The 20,758-nt window shown below is 41.7% G+C and overlaps 1 protein-coding gene across 3 annotated transcripts in view; it reads left to right on the top strand.

Moving 5' to 3' along the window:
- The window catches only part of tmem178bb (transmembrane protein 178Bb), a 74,066-nt gene extending 57,894 nt beyond the window's left edge, over positions 1-16,172 (top strand). The window contains exons 4-6 of one of the 3 annotated variants that reach the window (XR_014870301.1): positions 8,733-8,870; positions 11,907-14,448; positions 14,484-16,172. Coding sequence is in view for 1 of the 3 variants with exons in the window: in XM_085138452.1 (XP_084994578.1) it covers positions 8,733-8,870; positions 11,907-12,157 (389 nt within the window). In the remaining 2 variants the exon portion in view is untranslated. Of the gene's footprint in view, positions 1-8,732; positions 8,871-11,906 lie in introns of all 3 variants that reach the window. The other 2 variants (XR_014870300.1, XM_085138452.1) reach the window with 2 other exon arrangements.
- Positions 16,173-20,758: the final 4,586 nt, after the last annotated feature.

The following is a 20,758-nucleotide window of genomic DNA, read 5'->3' on the forward strand; positions in this document are numbered from 1 at the left end:
GCACTTTGAATCACCTTGTTGTTGAATTGTGCTATACAAATAAACTTGCCTTGCCTTACACTTCGAATTGGGACAGCCGTCGTCGCCTGGCGGTGACGTAACCGCACTTAAAATGCGTACTTCAAGCGTGCAGACCCTGAAATGGGACACAGCGACAGACAACCATTCACACTCACATTCACACCTACGGCCAGTTTACAATCAGCACTTCACCAAACCTCACTAACGGCATGTCTTTGGACTGTGGGGGGACCCACACAAACATGTCTCATGCTGATTTGTAAAAAATATTATTAATCATGTAAATGTCCTGCAGCTGTAGTAGACGTCCAGATGAGTCATGACGTCCAAAAAAATGACCCAAAGTTCAAATGTCGAGCGTCATGTTGACATCCAAGTGATGATTGGATGTCCAAATTGTGGACCTAGTTTGGTCGTTGTATGGAAGTCCAGAATAAGTCAACGGACCCAATATAGACGTGATCTAAAACTCTTGGATGGGAAGTGAAACATCTTCAAAAAACATCCATTTGCCTCCTTTCAAGACGAAATCAAGAGTACGTATGACTTAAGGCAGGGGGCGGCAAGCTGCGGCTCTTTAGTCCTTATACTGCGGCTCCGCGTGGTTTGGGAAAATAAATTAGAAGTATTTAGCTGAAGTGTATTTTATTTATGTTAGTTCTTTTTTAACTTGTAGTTCTAAATTGGAAGATTATTGTGATTTTGAAATATAAAAATAAAATTATATTCTATTATTTTTCATCGCTCAAAATAAGCGTCACACTCGCAGAAGCCGGTGTACCCGCCGAAACACCTGCATTTATCGAGACTTTCAACCCGAGGTAGGCCAGTTATGGATCCTCGGATCCACATTATGTCAGCAGCTCCTCCGTGAACTATGTTAAAACAAACACGCTCACGCCTCACAGACGACAGCTTACAGTCCTGTAAAGATGAAACTGACTTCGTGCAGCCTGATCTGCAGACGCTGTGCGCAGAGGTTCAGGAGCAGAAGTCTCATTGTAAAGACATCACGGCAGACCCGACGATGTTTGCATGAACACGCTTTTCACACATGCTGTACGCACACAGCCGGCTGTAACTTTGCAGCTCACAGCCCGACACACACCAACACAACAGCACAGACGTTAAGGCGGTGAGGCGTGGTCTGCAGCGCCGCTGCAGGTGCGTCCCCCGCCCCTGCAGCGGCGCTGCAGACCACGCCTCACCACACACATTAACCAGGTAAAATACATATTTAGGGAGATATTTATCTATTTTTCATCTTTCAGCAGCATAGAGCTTTTTTTCCAATTATTTTTTAAAAGTCAGGTCAAGGCTCCAAAAGCCCAAAGATGATATAACAGTTTTTGTTTGCTGGATCATTTTAGTTCAGCTGGGTGTCTTTAATTAATTTTTATAATAATAATTAATAAATAATAATAATAATAATAAATTTTTCTTTAATTTTTGTTCTATTTCTTTAAGAGTTCAAAATGTGTTAATCACATAAATAAAATCTCTAATAAAAAAATTCTCTGTAGCACTTCATGGATTTCATAAGTAACACACTTTAGTTGTTCACACAAAGCATGAAGGTAAAAAACAATAACAGTGTTATCTTCATTTTAGACGTCAAACAGTATTTGCAGCTCCCAGAGTTTTCTTTTGCGTGCAAACCGGCTCCAAATGGCTCTTTGGGTGTTAAAGGTTGCTGACCCCTGACTTAAGGCTAAGCAACAAATTGTATTGTGCAATTTATTTTGGTTCATCAGGGGGAAAAATATGACACTGATTCTGTAAAACTGCATGTATCAGATATGATGTACTGCGCGTTAATGCAATCACTGTGCATGGCTTTACTCAGTAAGGTGAGTTACGTATTACCAAAGCAGTTTACTGGTTATAATGATCCCACCCATTTTGCACGCTAAACGTCTCTCACGGGACACAAACCGGACACGATAAGAAAATGTGTTGTTTTCCTTTCACAGTGGAGGTGGACGTGCTTCCTGTTGTGAGCTACATTAAACCGTATGCATGCCCCGAACACTTATTTCCACACCTGCATCTTCCATCAGGAGTTGAACTGAATGAACAGACGATGTAAAACGTGCACACAGATTAAACGGCTCCAGAATTGTTTTGAGCTCCTTTGTTTACTACCATGCAGCTGCATTTAAAGTTGCTTTAAAATGTGACAGAAAACTGAGCAGATAGGATGCGTTTGTGTGGTTTTGCACGTCTTGAACACAAGCATCACTGAGCCAGGACCTCGGTGTAATGGAAAAACTGTGTTGAGCTTTAAAGCTGTGTGGCATCAGGTTTGTCAAGTTGGCTTCTCAGCACTGTCGCTTATCTCCCCAGTGCACATGGGCAGCAGGATCGCTCTGCAGTCTGGGAAACCAAGGTCATCTCCCTCGCCTCTCTTCTCTGTGGCGAACAGAAACAGTACTGCTCAGATGCAGCACGCACCGCCAAAGACAAACTGCTAGATGCTGAAAAAAGCAAACAAACAATTTGTCAGAACTTCACGTTCAATTTCAATGGTTTCCTGCACAGTCGGAAAAACAGATGGAATTTCTATCCTATCTAAACTGAAACAAGACAATCCGCTGTGGAAACTCAGAGAAGCTAAATTAAAAACAGAAAGTCAAAATGAAATGAAAATAAAAACTAATTAGAAAATACAAAACTATAATAACTCTGATTAGGATGTCGTTTGGTCTGCCCAGCGCTACCAGAGCAGAATAGCAGACATACAGGACACCTGCAAGGACCTGAACAGCCCACAGACCAACAGGAACCGCGACAAAGGTCGTCCACGGCCAAATACCACCAGACAGGTGCTGAAAAACCAGCTAAATGTGAGGAATAATATCCAAGGCATCGATGCGAGCGCCCTACTGGTCATCAGATACTCAGCTGGGATAATAAACTGGCCTCTAGACGAGATAGATGCCACTGATGTCGAGACATGTCCTGTCACGATGCAAAAACTCCTCACAGTGCAGACGGAGGCCTCTGTCTGAAGTCCAGCACCCCCAGGCTCTGTGAGCAACAGAAGGGGAGGAGGAGGACCAGCGAGTCCACGGCCATAAAATAGGATGAAACACGGAGCATCAGGGAAATGGGTCCCTGAGCTGCTCCAAGAACGCCTCAGGCACCTGAAGACAGATGGTGATAGACCAGGTAGAATTACAGTTGGTAAAGGTAGAAGTAGAAGCGTAATTAATCCCTTTCGCTGACGATGCAGTTCTGTTGACTTCATCGGGTGGTGGCCTCCAGCTTCCAAATGGCCAAAGCAAAACCTCATCTTCCTCCTCAAGACCTAGAAAAACGTATTCATGCCTTCATCCCTTCTAGACTGGACTACTGCACTTCAGCACTCGTCTCTCCATCACCTGCACTTAGTCCAAAATGCTGCTGCACATCTTTTAACAGGTGTTAGAAGGTATGAATACAAAGTTTATACAAAAAATCAAAGTTTTAATTGGTACGGCGCCCAGTTACTCAACATATATAAGAGCTGAGATCATCCAGACAGATGCTCTTAGTACAGCCGAGGTCTCGACTGAGTGAAGTGAAAACTGAGCTGTCGATTGACCTTTTGATCCACATCCGTCCAATGTTCCCTGTAAGCTGTGCGTGTGCGCAATTGTGCACTGCTGGCATCTCTGTGCACAAAAAATCTCCCTGAATTGAAATTAAAATTAAAACTTTAACAATTCTGTTTTGCAGTGTCAGTCAGTGACTGGCTGCTCCTGTATGGGATCAGTGAAGCCACGCTAATGACAACATGAAGCATTGGAGACGTGAGCAGGACAGACGGAACAACTGAAAAGTGTGGACTTTATACCAGTTTTTAAATTGTGTTGATCGGCCAGTAAAACCAGAGTTATGATAAAAATATCTGCAATGTTTGTTTTTCTTCCTGAATACTGTCGTTGTTTATATTTTATATAAAAACAGCGTTTTATAAGGAAAACGCTCGAAAGCCTGTGAGCAAAGACAAAACCAAAAAAAACAGCCTTTCCTATTGGTGGAAAAATGTATCATGTCGACCAATCAATGGCAACATGACATTTAGTTGTTTAGGGAGGAGGAAGTTTTAGGAGTGACGGCGTGTTTGAGATGTGAGAGATTTGCAATGTTTAGCGCAAATCTTGTGTAGTTAGTGTGTAGTTAGTGTGTAGTTGGTGTGTAGTTAGTGTGTAGTAGGTGTGTAGTTAGTGTGTAGTTAGTGTAGTTAGTGTGTAGTTAGTGTGTAGTTAGTGTGTAGTTGGTGTGTAGTTAACTACACACCAACTACACACTAACTACACACTGTAGTGTGTAGTTAGTAGTAGTGTAGTGTTACTAACTACACACTGTGTAGTTAACTAACTACACACTAACTACACACTAACTACACTAACTACAGTTAGTGTAGTTGGTGTGTAGTTGGTGTGTAGTTAACTACACACCAACTACACACTAACTACACACTGTAGTGTGTAGTTAGTAGTAGTGTAGTGTTACTAACTACACACTGTGTAGTTAACTAACTACACACTAACTACACACTAACTACACTAACTACAGTTAGTGTAGTTGGTGTGTAGTTGGTGTGTAGTTGGTGTGTAGTTGGTGTGTAGTTAGTGTAGTTGGTGTGTAGTTGGTGTGTAGTTAGTGTAGTTAGTGTGTAGTTAGTGTAGTTAGTGTGTAGTTAGTGTGTTGTTAGTGTGTAGTTGGTGTGTAGTTAGTGTGTAGTTAGTGTGTTGTTAGTGTGTAGTTGGTGTGTAGTTGGTGTGTAGTTAGTGTGTAGTTAGTGTAGTTGGTGTGTAGTTAGTGTAGATGGTGTGTAGTTGGTGTGTAGTTAGTGTAGTTGGTGTGTAGTTAGTGTGTAGTTAGTGTAGTTGGTGTGTAGTTAGTGTGTAGTTAGTGTGTAGTTAGTGTAGTTGGTGTGTAGTTAGTGTGTAGTTAGTGTGTAGTTAGTGTAGTTGGTGTGTAGTTAGTGTGTAGTTAGTGTAGTTGGTGTGTAGTTAGTGTGTAGTTAGTGTAGTTGGTGTGTAGTTAGTGTGTAGTTAGTGTAGTTGGTGTAGTTGGTGTGTAGTTAGTGTGTAGTTAGTGTAGTTGGTGTGTAGTTAGTGTGTAGTTAGTGTAGTTGGTGTGTAGTTAGTGTGTAGTTAGTGTAGTTGGTGTGTTGTTAGTGTGTAGTTAGTGTAGTTGGTGTGTAGTTGGTGTGTAGTTAGTGTGTAGTTAGTGTAGTTGGTGTGTAGTTAGTGTGTAGTTAGTGTAGTTGGTGTGTAGTTAGTGTGTAGTTAGTGTAGTTGGTGTGTAGTTAGTGTGTAGTTAGTGTAGTTAGTGTGTAGTTAGTGTAGTTGGTGTGTAGTTGGTGTGTAGTTAGTGTAGTTGGTGTGTAGTTGGTGTGTAGTTAGTGTGTAGTTAGTGTAGTTGGTGTGTAGTTAGTGTGTAGTTAGTGTAGTTGGTGTGTAGTTAGTGTGTAGTTAGTGTAGTTGGTGTGTAGTTGGTGTGTAGTTAGTGTAGTTGGTGTGTAGTTGGTGTGTAGTTAGTGTGTAGTTAGTGTAGTTGGTGTGTAGTTAGTGTGTAGTTAGTGTAGTTGGTGTGTAGTTAGTGTGTAGTTAGTGTAGTTGGTGTGTAGTTAGTGTGTAGTTAGTGTAGTTGGTGTGTAGTTAGTGTGTAGTTAGTGTGTAGTTAGTGTAGTTGGTGTGTAGTTAGTGTGTAGTGTAGTCAGTAGTTTTGTTGTGTGTCAGAACAATGAGGCGACTGCTGAGTGTTACAGGTGTTACAGCAGTGACACATCTGCTGCTGTCAGGCCTGCAGGTATCAGCTGTTGTTCTCCTTCATCTCATAGTGACAGAAATTATTTTTTGTGGCACAAATAATTTGTGTGGCATCAGATTTGATGCAGAACAGCTGATTGTTCTGTAAATAGTTTGAAATGTTTGTTTAAAAAACACTTTGGCTGCATTTTTAGGTAAACAGCTGCAAAAAACTTTGTTTGCAAAACTCAGTTACTTTTTTGAAGAAGTAACTACATAATTAATTGCCCAACATTGGTCATTATTTACTGTATTTGCTGACAGAGTTACAGACTCATAATACAAGTCAGAGCTTTATATATATATATATATATATATATATATATATATATATATATATATATATATATATATATATATCTTTATATCAGGGAGTTCGTGTGTTCAGACACGTGAAACATTAGAGGGAGCGTTGCTACGTCATCTTTCACATCAACAGTGATGTGATGTGCAGTGAAACGATGGCTTCTCCCTCAGAGATGCAGCAGGTTCAGTGTGGATGGCGAGGTGCCCATAACACCTCACCAGAGCCTTCTGTTATGGCCTTATGCATCTCTATAAACCTTCACCATGACCAAATGTTGTCGAACTCTCGAGCGACACGTTATGAATTCAGAGTTGAATCTTTAAAAACTCCACTCTGTCTAGGTAGAGCGCTGATTTCATTAACAAATCAATGTTTCGGTTCCCAGAAACAGGATCATGAAAGTGCATTAAGATGCATCCAAAACACTCACACTTGTCTGCCAGTGAAACGTTCAGCTGGGCTCAAATGTGTTTCAAAGGACATAGAAACACACGCCTGTGTTCATCTTGTGTTTTATTTTCCAGGAATGAAACTGACCTAACAGTTCAACCCACAGAAGCAGCATGTCGAAGCTCTTTGCTTTGGTGTCCATATCATGTCCAGCTGGACTTCTTAGACAAACATCACTTTGACAAAGGTCCATTCAAAAAGAAAGACTCATCATTAGCACCTCTGGTGTGTAGCGATGCACAGCAGGCGATTAAGCCTGATTGCTGATCTTTACTTAAGCACCAGAGTATTCAGTGCCACCTTTTCATAAGCAGAATTTCTAAATGTTTGAAGCTGTAAATAATATCTTTAGTTTTGCTCAACGCACCATTACAGTGAACTGAGGACTTAATCTACTAAAATTAGGAATCTGTATGTGTTAACTTCTTAAACAAGCTCTGACGACCACACGCGACGTCCAAATGAGTAACTCTCTCTTCCACGCTCAGCATCTAGAGCTTTACTATCAAACGGTCTTTGAGCTCTACCTTTAAGTGCTCCCTGCCTCCCCCTCACTTCCTCTCCTGCCTTTGACTCATTCAAATGGCTTTCTGGCTCCAGTCTGGAGAGTCGCTCACTTAGCAACTTGGCTACGGACCTGAAAAGATTAAGAAAATCTTGTGTCAAAAATTGCTGAGTCAGACAAGTCTGGTTTTATCAGCAGTGCCAGAAGTGTGTCCTATCAAAGGGACACACAGCAGCCAATAAGACAGCAGCCATTGTCTGTCAGCGCCTCTGTGCAATCTGCTGCATTTGGCCTCGCTTAGTTTCCTGGCCTTTTACACACAGACTCGTGTTGTAATTGGAAGACAAAAATGCCGTCCTGCTTGGCAGGAGAGAGGAATGACATCCAGGCACCAAACTGGATCGTTTCCCTTTTTCCAGCAGATTTCTTTCTCTGCTTTCAACCATCAGTGATTTAAAATGTGAATTCATTTAGCAAAGATGCTCATTTCACTCACTTTATCCTTTGATCGTAGTTGACACTGATGTGCAGGCCTCATCGCCCTGGTCACAGGTTTTGCTGTTATTCCTCCATCTTCAGCTGCAGCTGATAGTCCTTGTTTTGTTCAGTTATCTTAATTACATATCTGTTATTAACCTCTGTCTCTCTTCCACAGCATGTCTTTATCCTGTCTTCCTTCTCTCACCCCAACCAATCACAGCAGATGGCCCCGCCCCTCCCTGAGCCTGGTTCTGCTGGAGGTTTCTTCCTGTTAAAAGGGAGTTTTTCCTTCCCACTGTCGCCAAAGTGCTGCTCATAGGGGGTCATATGATCATTGAGTTTTCTCTGTATGTACAATATAAAGCACCTTGAGGCAACTGTTGTTGTGATTTGGTGCTGTAGAAATAGAGTAGAATAGAATAGAATAGAATCAGGTTGCCCTGCTGCTACCCCCAGAGGGGAACTCTGCGTCTTCCTGTCTCTCTGTTTTGGTTTGTAGCTGGTCATTTGCAGCAGAGCTTCACCAGCTATAAACATTTTTATAATAAGTTTGCACCAACAGATTTCAGCTTCTCTCCGTGCTTTTAAGAGTGATGTATCTGTTTGGCTCCACCCCACTCGCCGTGTGACCACGTGGGTCCTCGTCACTTGGCGAGTAACTTTGAGCTGGATAAAGGAAGCAAGCTCTTTACCTGCTGATGAAAACTGCCTGAGTCGAGTTCCTCGGCTGTACAGGTGCTGCTGACGTTGCCCGAGGCCGATTCTCGTGATAACGTCCTGAACACGCGTAGCTTTCCTCTCAGGTCCAGAATGACTGGGTTTCACTCTTTACAACAGATGCTTTTGGAACATATGCAGGGTGTGGTGTTTGAAACATTACTGACATGTTGGCAATAATCTTCACAGTATTTTGTTGCCCCTTTTCTGACTTTTCCCGAAGATGTTGCTGGTGTGCAGGTTAAATGAAGCACATGTCAATTTAAAATAATACATTAAAAAACAAAGTGTTCATTTGCAACAACAATAAAACAACACATGAACTATTCACGTGTTGTTTCTGTCATGACTACTATATTCTGATTTCTCGTCACTCAAACAGAAGAAATAAGCTGCAGTATTTATTATAACCTTAACACTCAGTTTCTTACTTATTGTCTTTCCTCAGACTTGCGGCGAATGACAGCTGGGTTCATGGGCATGGCCGTGGCCATCATCCTGTTCGGCTGGGTCATTGGTTTGCTGGGCTGCTGCTGGGACCGAGGCCTCATGCAATATGTGGCCGGCCTCCTCTTCCTAATGGGAGGTGAGTCTCAGAAACACACACACACAAATTGCATCGGGGTATGCCTGATGGGGGCAGCAAAGACACCTGGACCTCTAACTCAAGGATTTTAGAACTGCAGTCTTCTCCACTGACTTGCTGCTGACACTAACTTGGCCCTGTTGCTCTTAAACACCTTTGGTGGGTTCTTATAATCTATGCACAACAGTCAAGCACTCAGAGGAGGACACAATCCAGGGAAGGTCTGTGCACAAGAGGAAGAATGGTGACATTAGTTGCAAGGAAAACACACCAGACTAAAGAACCAGGGCTTTATTAACAACGTCGCTCAATGATCCAGGAAAGACTGAACCTCAGCCACTATCCTAAGTAGTGCCTCTTGATGAAATCATTGGGAAAAGGTAACTGATTCATCAACATCGACACAGGCACACAAGCACAGAGGACAGGGAGACGCAAAGAGAAAGCAAAGCCTTCGAGCAGATTCCAAAAGTTGATTCAGCTCATCTGGATGTTTTCAGTGGGAGAAACGTTTCATCATCATCAGCTGACTGCAGCTTTATAAACAGGACATTTGCACAATGACTGAAACCAGCAGCACTGATGAACAGTGGGCTGTGAGGTCATTGATCAACGATGTGCACAGTATATGCGTTGTACATGTGTCTGACGGAGGATCTGTGAAGATGGGAAATAACTGTTCGATCGCCTGCTGGATCTGTCATTTCACTCAGTTTCTGATCGTTTCATTCAACTGTGTGAGAGAGGATTTCAAATATAAATGCAGAAAGAAAACATGACATAAAAGAACTATTTGAAAAACTGAAGCGATGAAAAGTGAAGGATGGACACTGTTCATAACCACGTGCTTCAGCAGTTTAATAACCTTTCTGTCACGGCGAGGTGCGCCGGTGTGAGGAGAGAGGTAGACCCAGATGCAGACACGGTGGAGACAACACGTAGTTTCAAAAACAAAGCGAGCCTTTATTGGCTGATTGCAGAAGAAAAACAAGGAACTAGGGAAACTAAGGAGGCTACGAACGCTGTGTTAACAGAAAGGCCGTGACACTCAGTGACAAACTGAACACTGAGTAAACTAGAAAACACAGAAACACTGAGGTAAACCTATGAAAACTGTGGTGATTAACAGACGATCTGACACTGACTGAGGGAAACACACAGACTAAATACACATAAGGAATGATCAAAGGAAGTAGAATCACATGAAAACAGCTGACAACAATTAACATAATGACATGTGAAACTAAACATAGCACAAAACTCTTTCAAAATAAAACAGGAAACAGGAGATCAAGACATGACTTGAACTTGACAAACAAAGAAAACTTGGACATGAAACATGGCAGAATGTAACTAGAATGTAACTAGATAAACCGAAATGAAACTAGACTAAAAAGAAAAACAAAACACCAAGAAACTCAGAATACTGGGTCACATGACCCAGGACCATGACAGGGCTGCACCAGGCTGTGACTAACATGCAGGCACCGATTCAGGAAGTGTGTGTGTGCTTTAACTTTGGATTTGAGACGTTGCTCAGTAGGGATGGGTATCGTTTAGGTTTTATCCGATACCGGTGCCAAACCGGTACTTTTGAAATGGTGCCGGTGCTTAAACGGTGCTCGAACTGGTGCTTAAAGAATGGAGAACACAAAATTGGTCCAAAAACCTCTCATGTTCAGCTGTTTCTTTTGTAAAAAGATAACAATGTTAGCCTTTTCTGCAGCTATGGGGCATATATGGTGTCACTCTGGGCTGGAAGCAGCTTAAACAATGGAAAAAACACAAACTTTGTCCAAAAACCTCTCATGTTTAACTGTTTTCCACTTTTTCTTTGGTCATTTTAGCCTTTTTGTCCAGGGTGAAGGGAGTATCTGCCATTAAACAAGAAGACAGCCGCATGTAGCTATGATGGTGTTTGCTAGTTCACCTTACATGCATTAATGTAATAACGTGGTTAGCCTACTCAACGTAAATTACACACGAACAACATTAAGCTACTCACGCAGAGAAGAACGGCTGCTGCTGCATCATCATCCTCATCATTTCTGCTACACTGGCAGGGCTAGGGGCCAGGACGCTCCTCTTCGGGTTTTTGGGGGATGTTGCTAACTCCGGGTCCGATAACAGGCACCACACCCGCAGTAGATGTGCTCGGTGTGAGGTCTCGCAGCAAGCTATCAAATACGGCGCATTTCTCGGCTTTTAAGAAAAACGCTATGCGTCGCCAGGTGTTTCATCAGATTCGAGGCGTTACCTCCTTTGACAGTATCACAGTATCAGCTTAAAGCACTTGTTGCAGCTGCTGAGTTTGCATCTTTTGCTGTGAAGTACAGCCAGACTTTTGACCGCTTCGCCTTGGACATTTTTAATCTGTAGCTCTGCTCTAAAAGAACGTACGTACCTGGACCCGCCTACTATCCCCGAAACGTAAAATGATTGGCTAGAATTCAAAGTGTATGACATCTCAGGGGAAAAAAAAGCACCGAAATAAAGCACCGAAATGTGCGCTGCTTTTCGGTCTGGTTACTACCGTTTATGTCAGAACCGGTGCCATCATGGCACCGGACACCGGTACCCATCCCTATTGCTCAGTCATGCTCATTTTATTGTGGGAAGTCAAAATCATAATTGTATTTGAGATTAATATTAAGGTGATTTTGCTGCTCTACCACAGCCCACTGTGACATTTTCACTGTGACTTCTCACAAATACTTCATGGATACTTATTAATAATAACACTTAATGCATTAGGTGAAGCATTTCCAGTGAAGTCAAAGGAGCTTGCAAAGAAAAGCGTCTGGACTTCTTTAAGTTACTTGAAGACGTTTCACCTTCATCCGAGAAGCTTCTTCAGTTCAGTTCCATTGAACACAATGCAGGGAAATGTTTTGGATCTATTCAAAGATAATCGGCATTAAAAGTATTAAAGCAACTGCAGTTGTATTTTAAAGTTTGCATGATGTGACCTGTTCAGTTCCTGCTGCTGCTGCAACCACGGCTGTCACATCTGTCAACATCTTGTTGTTTTTGCAGGAACCTTCTGCATCATCTCCCTCTGTACCTGCGTCGCTGGCATCAACTTCGAGCTCTCCCGTTACCCGCGGTACCTGTACAGCTTGCCCGATGACATCGGCCACGGCTACGGCTGGTCCATGTTCTGCGCCTGGGGAGGCCTCGGCCTCACGCTCATCTCCGGCTTCTTCTGCACTCTCGCGCCCTCCGTTCAACCAATACCGAGGTCTACCTGCCCCAAATCTCGACAGGAGAACGGCACCGTGTGCTAAAGCCGGCTGCGCCAGGCCAGCTGAACCCACAGACAAATCAAGCTATTCCATGTTTTCATGTGTCAGCTCATATCCGCTCTATCCTGGTTACAGATTTTGTGTGTGTGTGTGTTTAAAATGGGTGTTTGATGATATCTTGAAAATACAAGAAAAAAACCTGAAGAACTGAAGAAATATCAAAAATTAAAAGTTGTGTTTATTTTTATTTTGTGGAGTAGATGCAGAAATGATCGTGACCAGGACAGACGTGAAGGAAATGATACGGAGACCACGAAAGACTAAATTGTAACGAGTGAGCGCTCGTGGAAAAATAGAGACTCCAGCCTGAGGACTGTTTCTGTTTACTGGTCTGCTGTTTGTGGAGACGCTAACGGATTAATTGTTCAGAAGATCAAGTAAAGATCTGGTGGAACCTTCTTATGATCCTTTAAAGCTTTTTGTGGAATATCTCACAGCCAGTGGATCAAACATGAAACCATGTGACTAGTGGAGTGGGATCACATGAACTCTCCAACCTCTGGGGTCCTTCCAGTTACCAGATCCAGAAGAGAAGATCCAGGACTTCCACTGATGTACATTATTGTACAGAATATTCAAGAGAAATGACAACCAGGCTTTGTCACGTTGGACCATTTCCATCGTTGTGTAGGTGCAGCACATTCCAGCGAATGATCTAATCTAACGTTTCATACATGCATTCCTCTTCTACTGAAACTTTTGCTTTTTACTGAACCTTCATGTTGTGAATGAACTGTTGACTCGCTCAATGCAAATGTTTCATTTTTCATTCTAGTCATAAGGCTGAATGTGTGTGTGTGTGTTTACGTGCAGACATGTTGAGTTATTTTTCAGTCTTTACAGAAGAGTGATCGACTTGTCAAAGCGGCGCCTCAGCCTGAGCATGTAGGAAACAGAAGCTTTGATCAGCAGCGAGATGACACGGCGAGCTGCAGTATCCCATTTAACCAAACTGACATCTGCCTCGACTTTTCTGCAGAGCCTCAGTCGACCCGGCAGATAAAGAAGTCGCTTTAAAAGGGGACAGCACGTTTAGCTCTGCTGAACATCTAGGGAACGTTTAGGTAATTACATCTAATGAGACACTTTTTGTCCCTGAGGATCAGCAGAGGCAGCAGGTTATCTGCAGGGCCTCCTCGAAACAGGCATAAGGTTTGAATTAGGGATGCAACGATACCAATTTATTCAAACCGATACTTGGATCTGAGTACTTGCCGATACCGAGTACAAAAACAGATACTTCTACCACACACACACACACACACACACACACACATGCAATGAATTGGAAGACAGGTTTTATTTTATTCTCTGCCGATAAAAAATAAAATCTTAATAAAAATGACCACAAAAAATTTCAAGTGAAAAATCAGCACTTCTGTTAAATTATTGCAGAGTCTCCACATTGTAGTTTAACAAAATATCACTGAACTATTGGCACTGTCTCGAGCTTTCAGAATAATAAATAAACACTTCTGTTTGGAATAAAATAAACTTAAATTGTTGCAGAGTATCCATATTATAAACAAACGAACAAAATAACGAAAGTATTTGGCATTGACGAACGAACTCCTCATCTGCTCGTGGATCATCAGTCCACTGTGCCGTTAAACTGAGGACTGACATCGCACACACACTGCTTGTCTTTACCTCTTCAGAAAGTTTTGGCACCATTATCTCCCTGATGTGTGGGCGGTTTCGAGTATGCTGAGAAGACGGTGCAATCCTATGTTTTCCACGACCGGCATTAGCTGGTCATCCAGAGCGATAAAATGAGTCGAGCCTCTGTTATTTTAACTGCCCGTGGATTTTCTCTTGACATTTTTCTTCGCTTTTCCAAAACCTGAGTTAAAGTTGGCTGTTCCACACTGCTGACATTTTGTTTAGCCTAGCTACAGCAGCCTCCAGTTTCTCTTTTTTTACTCGTCTAACCCTGTGCCTGTTTAGCGTGAGATGTCCCCCTAGTGGCCAATCTAAAAAACTACAACAGAAATGACAAGCCACCCTCTGATTAATGAAATAAGTTGGTATCGGTTCATGGTATCGGTTAACTTTTACGAGTTAACCGATACCACATTTTTACAGTATCGGTCCCGATACCCGATACCAGTATCGGTATCGGTGCATCCCTAGTTTGAAAGGTCTCATCTTAGAAGAAGGAAGAAAGATCTCAGCCACGAACCGTGAATCACAAATACATGGACTTGAATTTACTCACATCATCAATTCACCAACACTGAATCCAGCAGGCAGTTGTTGACAACATCCAGTTTGTGAAAGCAGAGACTCTAAATACCACCAGGGACAGACAGTTCAGTTCAATATAGTTCAAATCACAACAGTCACGTCAAAGCGCTTTATATTGTAAGGTCGACCCTACAATAATACATGCAGAGAAACCCAACAATCATATGACCCCCTATGAGCAGCACTTTGGAGACAGTGGGAAGGAAAAACTCCCTTTTAACAGGAAGAAACCTCCAGCAGAACCAGGCTCAGGGAGGGGCGGGGTCATCTGCTGTGATTGGTTAGTTAAGGGAGGATTGAGTTGATCCAGCCCTCGCTGTAAGTCTAAAGTAGACGGGTGTGTTACAGAACTATGACGTGTTGAAGATGAGACGGGACTGAGCGGCTTCGACGATTTCATTCCACTGGATTTATCTACTGAAATGTTACAATGTATCCAGCCAAGACTTACAAACACTGTGCTGGGATCTGTTCAGAAGAATTTAGTTACGACTTGGATCATGTTTTTCTAGCTTCGGACATCAATTGGTCATTACTGATGCTCATCTTTTGACTGTGTTGTTTTTGTTCTTGTTTATAGTTTTGTCTTTGTGTTGCTTAAGAAACATGATGGAGTACTCTGACACCAGGTTACTGCGACACGCGGATTAGCAGCTACTGTCAGAAACTGCTTCGTTTGAATTATTATTATCGAACTGCCTTTTTCTTTCAGCACTGATGCTCAGCTGGTCAAACAATCTTCGTCTTATAACACTTATACTCACATACAAGTAAACTGACATTTCCAAAGAAACATCTTTTTATCTCGAGACAAAATGAAAAATGTGAGAAAATATGAAATGCATTGTTTTATGGACAAACACTGGGCCACGTAAGTCACAGACTGCCACAATCATGAACTCAGATCACCTGTTCACCTGGTCTGTGGTCCAGACATTTGTAAAACACTGGGTCACCCTAAAGATTTTGAGCAGCTCACAGAATTTGCTTTAATACTAAACCTCCCAGTTTTTGTTTCTTCCGTCTTAGACATTCGACAGTCAGCTATAAGTGGTATTATTGCAAAGTGGAACCTCTTAGGAACTAAAGTGACTCAACCATGAGACAGCAGATCATATAAAGTGGAGAGTAATTGAGTGCTGATGCGCGTAGTTAAGTCACCACCAGTCTGCTGATCTAACAACGTCCTGTGGAGTCATCAGGACAACAACTGTGCATCAGAGCTTCATGGTATCCGTGGACGAATACTTTTGTGAGTTTCAAAGATCGTATGGGAGCCCAGATGGCAAAGGCAATCCATTACAATCAGCAGAGGAGCACAATGAGACTATCTGTGACAAAATCTAAAATGAAAATATTAGAATTGGGAATGTCGTTTACTTGTATGGGAATATTTCTGTAGAAGGCAGGAGCGCTGTTATTTAAAATGTTCGTTGTCTATGTTCATAGCAGTGACAGCAGATGTGTATCATCCTCAGAGAGAAGCTTGTTGTTTCTTTTTAGACTTTCTTTATTCATTTTATTATTTATTTGTTGTCCTGTAACAAATGAATTCAGCATCATGAATGGTTTTCAGGAGTGTAAATAAAACATGAGGATGTAGTGTCTGATAAGTCCCAGTTTTATAAGATTGTCATGTTTGGCGCCCGTGTTGGCAGCGTTCCTCTAATCCTGTTTATGAGCTCGGACACATTTTCCAAAGTTACCTGAAAGACGTTTTTTAGTGTTCCCGGAAATTTGGGACCTTTATGATAAAGTGACGACAATTCCAACAATAAGTACAATCCCACATGTGTCATGTACAGTAAGTAAATACTTAAAAACATACCCAGTAGAAAACATGGGTGTAGCTTATGTGTCAGAAAAATAAAGCTAATGTGGAAGTTCATGAAAACCTACATTCATCTGCCACCAGATGGCGACAGTCCTACAGACGTCTGTGGGAGAGGCTTTCTGACCCCTGTAAATACTTTCCTGCTGAGTTTATTGGCTCAGTCACTCATTTTGGGTCATATTGACTAAAAAAGTCTCTTTTGTAAATCTTGGTTATACCACGGCTCCAAACGGAGGATTATCTGTGACAGGAACTCATGACCAGATTATAGGTGGCAGACAGTTGGTGTCATAAGCCCCTCCCTCTCTTCACGGATGCTTGTTCACAGTGGACGTATAGATGGCTTCTCTCACTCGTTGCTTTTCTTTTCCCCTCAGATTACAACAACCTGGATGTCCGAGAAGCTTCACAGACACAAACAGAATTAACCTTTAACAGCAGAAACCTTCGGTGTGTTTGTTGCTTTATCCTATCAAAGTGCTCAACGAGCTCCAGCTGCCTCACATGATTTACTCACCAGGCAGATTATCAGCCTACAAAGGTGGGTCACAGCTGATTAGGCTAAAAGGGTCGTTTCAGACACAGCAGATGAAACTGTGCAGCTGTAAATTCAACAATGTTGCAGATAAAAATATTTTGTCTCCACATTGAATTCACATGTAAAGCGTCAGGCGCCGTCTGAGCTGTGCGAGATGAACCTCGCCATCCAGCTGGATCGATGAGGCCTTAAAGTGCAATGTCACTGAAGGCTGCTATAGCCAATGACTCTCGAGTGTCTTTGGCTCCAATCGACCGATGTTTTAACAAATACAAAGGAAAGTAAACTGAAATGAAGCCGTTATGAATCCAAACTGTAACTCTCATCATTGCTGCTTTAAAAGAACCTTATGTAACTCAGAAACATCATAAACAAATATGTGTACAACAGTGTTGGTCAAGTTACTTGAAAAAAGTAATCAGTAACTAATTACTGATTACTTATTTTCAAAAGTAATTAATTACTTAGTTACTTTTTAAAAACACGATTTACAACCTGAATAGGTGATAAAGTGATAGATCTTTCAGCCCAATTCTACTTTTTCTGCATAATCATCATACAAAATGTAATCAAATGGAAAAGTCTCTTTTTAAAACTTGTTTTATTAGTTTTAATCTTTTAACTTTATGCATCAAGCAAAAATTTAATTATCTGCAACATTCTCTGACTGGAAGAAATTAGTTTAACATTTAAACCTATTTTCTGCACATTCCAGCACATAAAATAAAATATTTTGTGTGTTTACACTCAGTCTTTCAAATAGATGCAAGTAAAACACAGCAGAAAATAAATAAAGTCAAAGACTAGCGGTCCTGTTGCTCTATTTTCACCTGTAAAGCAGGAGTGGGGTAGGCGGAGGGTTACCCTGGTGCAGGTGTGCAGCGGTCAGTGGAAGAATCCGCGAGTTTCTCTGTGAGTTTCCCATTACGTCGTAGCTACTCGGTGCTTGTTTGGCAGTTTAGGGGTTTTTTTCGCTGTAAAAAGAAGTTTTCTTCCCACGCACAACGGACACTAATGTTTTTGTCACTTTTTATGGAATCAAACTCAAAGTAAGGTCAGTACTTCCACGCTTTAAACGCTGCACGCTCATACTCTCTCTGCACTCGATATATGATCCATTGTTGATCTGCACACAGCTGTTGTCACGAACGTCGCACTCGCTTACGTCACTGTCATGAGACATTCTCGCAAAAAAAATCACGGTTTTAGTAACGCAGTAACGCAGCGTTCCTACGGGAAAGTAACGGTAATCTAATTACCGTTTTTGCAATAGTAATCCCTTACTTTACTCGTTACTTGAAAAAAGTAATCAGATTACTGCCCATCTCTGGTGTTTAATGGTTCAAATAAGCTTCTTGCTCCAATAAACTGAGATGTTAATGGTGAAGTTTCCAAACTGAAGCTTCTGACTGATCACATCAAATCAGTGACGTCATGATGGCTGTTTTCACTTCCTCTATATGAATTATGACCGTCTGGTTTTCTCTGTGTGTGTATGAATGGGCAGTTTGACAATATATACAACATATGATAAATAAATCTAATGCAGTGTGGAGACAGTTTCATGCTCTGTCCATGTCGGTTTCCTCATGATGTCCGACACACGGCAAAAGTCAGACATGTTTAGGACGTCATCATCACATATAAACTGTTTTATTAAATAATTCAGTGTCAGTCAACATTAAAAAGACAGTCGTCTAAAGAGGCCAACGAATGAAATTATGATCAAATGCTGCAAATAAAGAAGTTTTTCTGTTGTCCAAAGGTTGATTCTGTTCATCTGGATGTTTTCAGAAACGTTTCGTCATCATCAGGTGACGTCTTCAGTCTCAGCTGACTGCAGGTTTCCCCAACCTTAGATTTTTAAAATCTAAATTAATGTTCTTTGCATTTTTAATGCAGCTAACACGAGCCACAGTTTTCAGTCACAGCATATTTTTCCAATTTTAAGAGAAAAACCAGGAAACATTTGTGACCTGGCCATAAACAACACTGTGCAAAGGGTTTGAGAACTGTTTTTATTTGATCTTGCAGAAGCATCAGAGAGGAATCTGAGCGCCCGCCGACACACTCGCGCTTCGGCAAAACAACAAGCTCTAACATTTACTTATAAACAACTGCTTTAGCTGCAAGAAAATAGACAGCGCAGTCCTTATAGATCGCTGATCTCAACATGATCAAACCAATATAAGAGTCCATGAAAAGAAAGAGACGCTGATAAATGTTCTTGAAGCCACTGAACAGTTTAACGTCCAGGAAACTCGACTGTGAGTGGACTTTTCTTCCACTGTGCTGTGAGAAAGAATCGTCACATTACCACTGACGTTTTATTTCAAACTGGCATGTTTGTTGAGTGTCAAGTTTGATTTTGTAGCGCTGGTTTTCTACACAGCCTTTGTGTCCACGGCTGAACATGTGAGGGGATGTGGGCTCGGTCAGCTCATCAAAGTGAGAAAGGGGGGCAGCACGTGCAGCTTTTGTATTCTTTCATTCATTGGACTGTTTCTTGATTGCATCTTCAGTCTTGCTCCATGCACTGCAATAGAAAACAAAAATGTGTGGCTTCCCATCGTACGCTGCAGGTAAAGAAGCAGCTTCTTGTTTGGTTAAAGTGATATAAGCAACGTCTGCAGAGACACACGAGGGCACGGACTGACAACGTTAACTTTGACTACCTCCACCAATTAAAGGACACACCAGATCAACATCAACCGACCACCTCACAGTGTCTGAGCTATAAGGACGACAGAGGGCTGGAGCTTTATGAGATAATGTGTCTGCTGAGTAAATCTGAAAAAGGAGAAAAGGGTAAATGTTTAAGTATTGCAATTAATGTCAAATCATAACAGAATAAAATTCATTAGTGTGTTTACTAATGCTCTTGGTTGTCATGATGTTTGGGATGAGAATAAAATCAGGAGATTAAAGAGATCCACGCTAGTTTTAAAGTTCTGTAAATCCTTCAGCAAGTGAACAGAAAGATCTGTGACTGAACTCCTGATGAATTTATTATGATCACTCAACACTGCAAATCAGCAAAGAAGTCATTTTTCCTGAAAGTCTGACGATGTCTGTTATGCCTTTTGGCCAAAAGTCAGTAGTTAGTGCATAGTCTGATTAAGTTACATAAGCAAAGTGATAAATAAGTTCAAAGTTAAGAAATATTATAAGTAATTCATGCTAAAAACAGTTAAAATGTCTGGGTTCGAAATTTGCTCAGAGTGAGACATCGTTATCACAAGCGATCTTTGTATTGTATGTGCGGAAATGGGAGCGAGGGAGCGCTCGGATCATTCGCCTATCTTTGAAGTGTTTTCTCCGTTAATGCTGCGAAAAGCGCTTCGGCAGTATTAAAAGAGTGAACGAGTTCATGTACACGTTAAAAGTGCCCTACACGCTTGTACCTTGGGAAACGTTCGTCTTTGTGAGTATTAATATGTTCAGAAATAACTTTTATATGTGTTTACCTGGAGTGAACTGCGATGCTAATGTAACGCACGTGTTAAGCTAGGCTAATCATTAAGTTTGTCATTAAGATGTGTATTAGCTAGCAATTTATTTTCACTGTCTGTATATTTCAGTTACAAATAAGAAACAGCAAGGAGAAGCCTTGAGAGAGGATAAGGCTTTAAAGGATCTTCATTAAAAGCAAGAAAAGCAAGCCTTGTGTGGAAGATCTCATCTATTTTGTTCGCTAGCTGTCTAGCTTCACATGGTCACGTGTCGTGAGGGCAGCATAATGTCACATATAAATAGACTCAAGTGATCCCAGCTTCTTTTGACTGCTCCCTTCATCACAGCGGGTCACCACAGCTCCATGTATATGATTGGCCAGTGTTGGATGCCCTCCCTGGTCCAGCGCCAAAAAGATGTGCGTCTCCTCACAGAAGCAAATCAGGATTCTTTCACTTGTTGGGCAAATGTGTAAGCGCCTGCACACAGAAGCTGCAATAAGAGATGTTTC

Source organism: Neolamprologus multifasciatus, chromosome 17, assembly GCF_963576455.1.
Source record: "Neolamprologus multifasciatus chromosome 17, fNeoMul1.2, whole genome shotgun sequence".
Classification (NCBI taxonomy): domain Eukaryota; kingdom Metazoa; phylum Chordata; class Actinopteri; order Cichliformes; family Cichlidae; genus Neolamprologus; species Neolamprologus multifasciatus.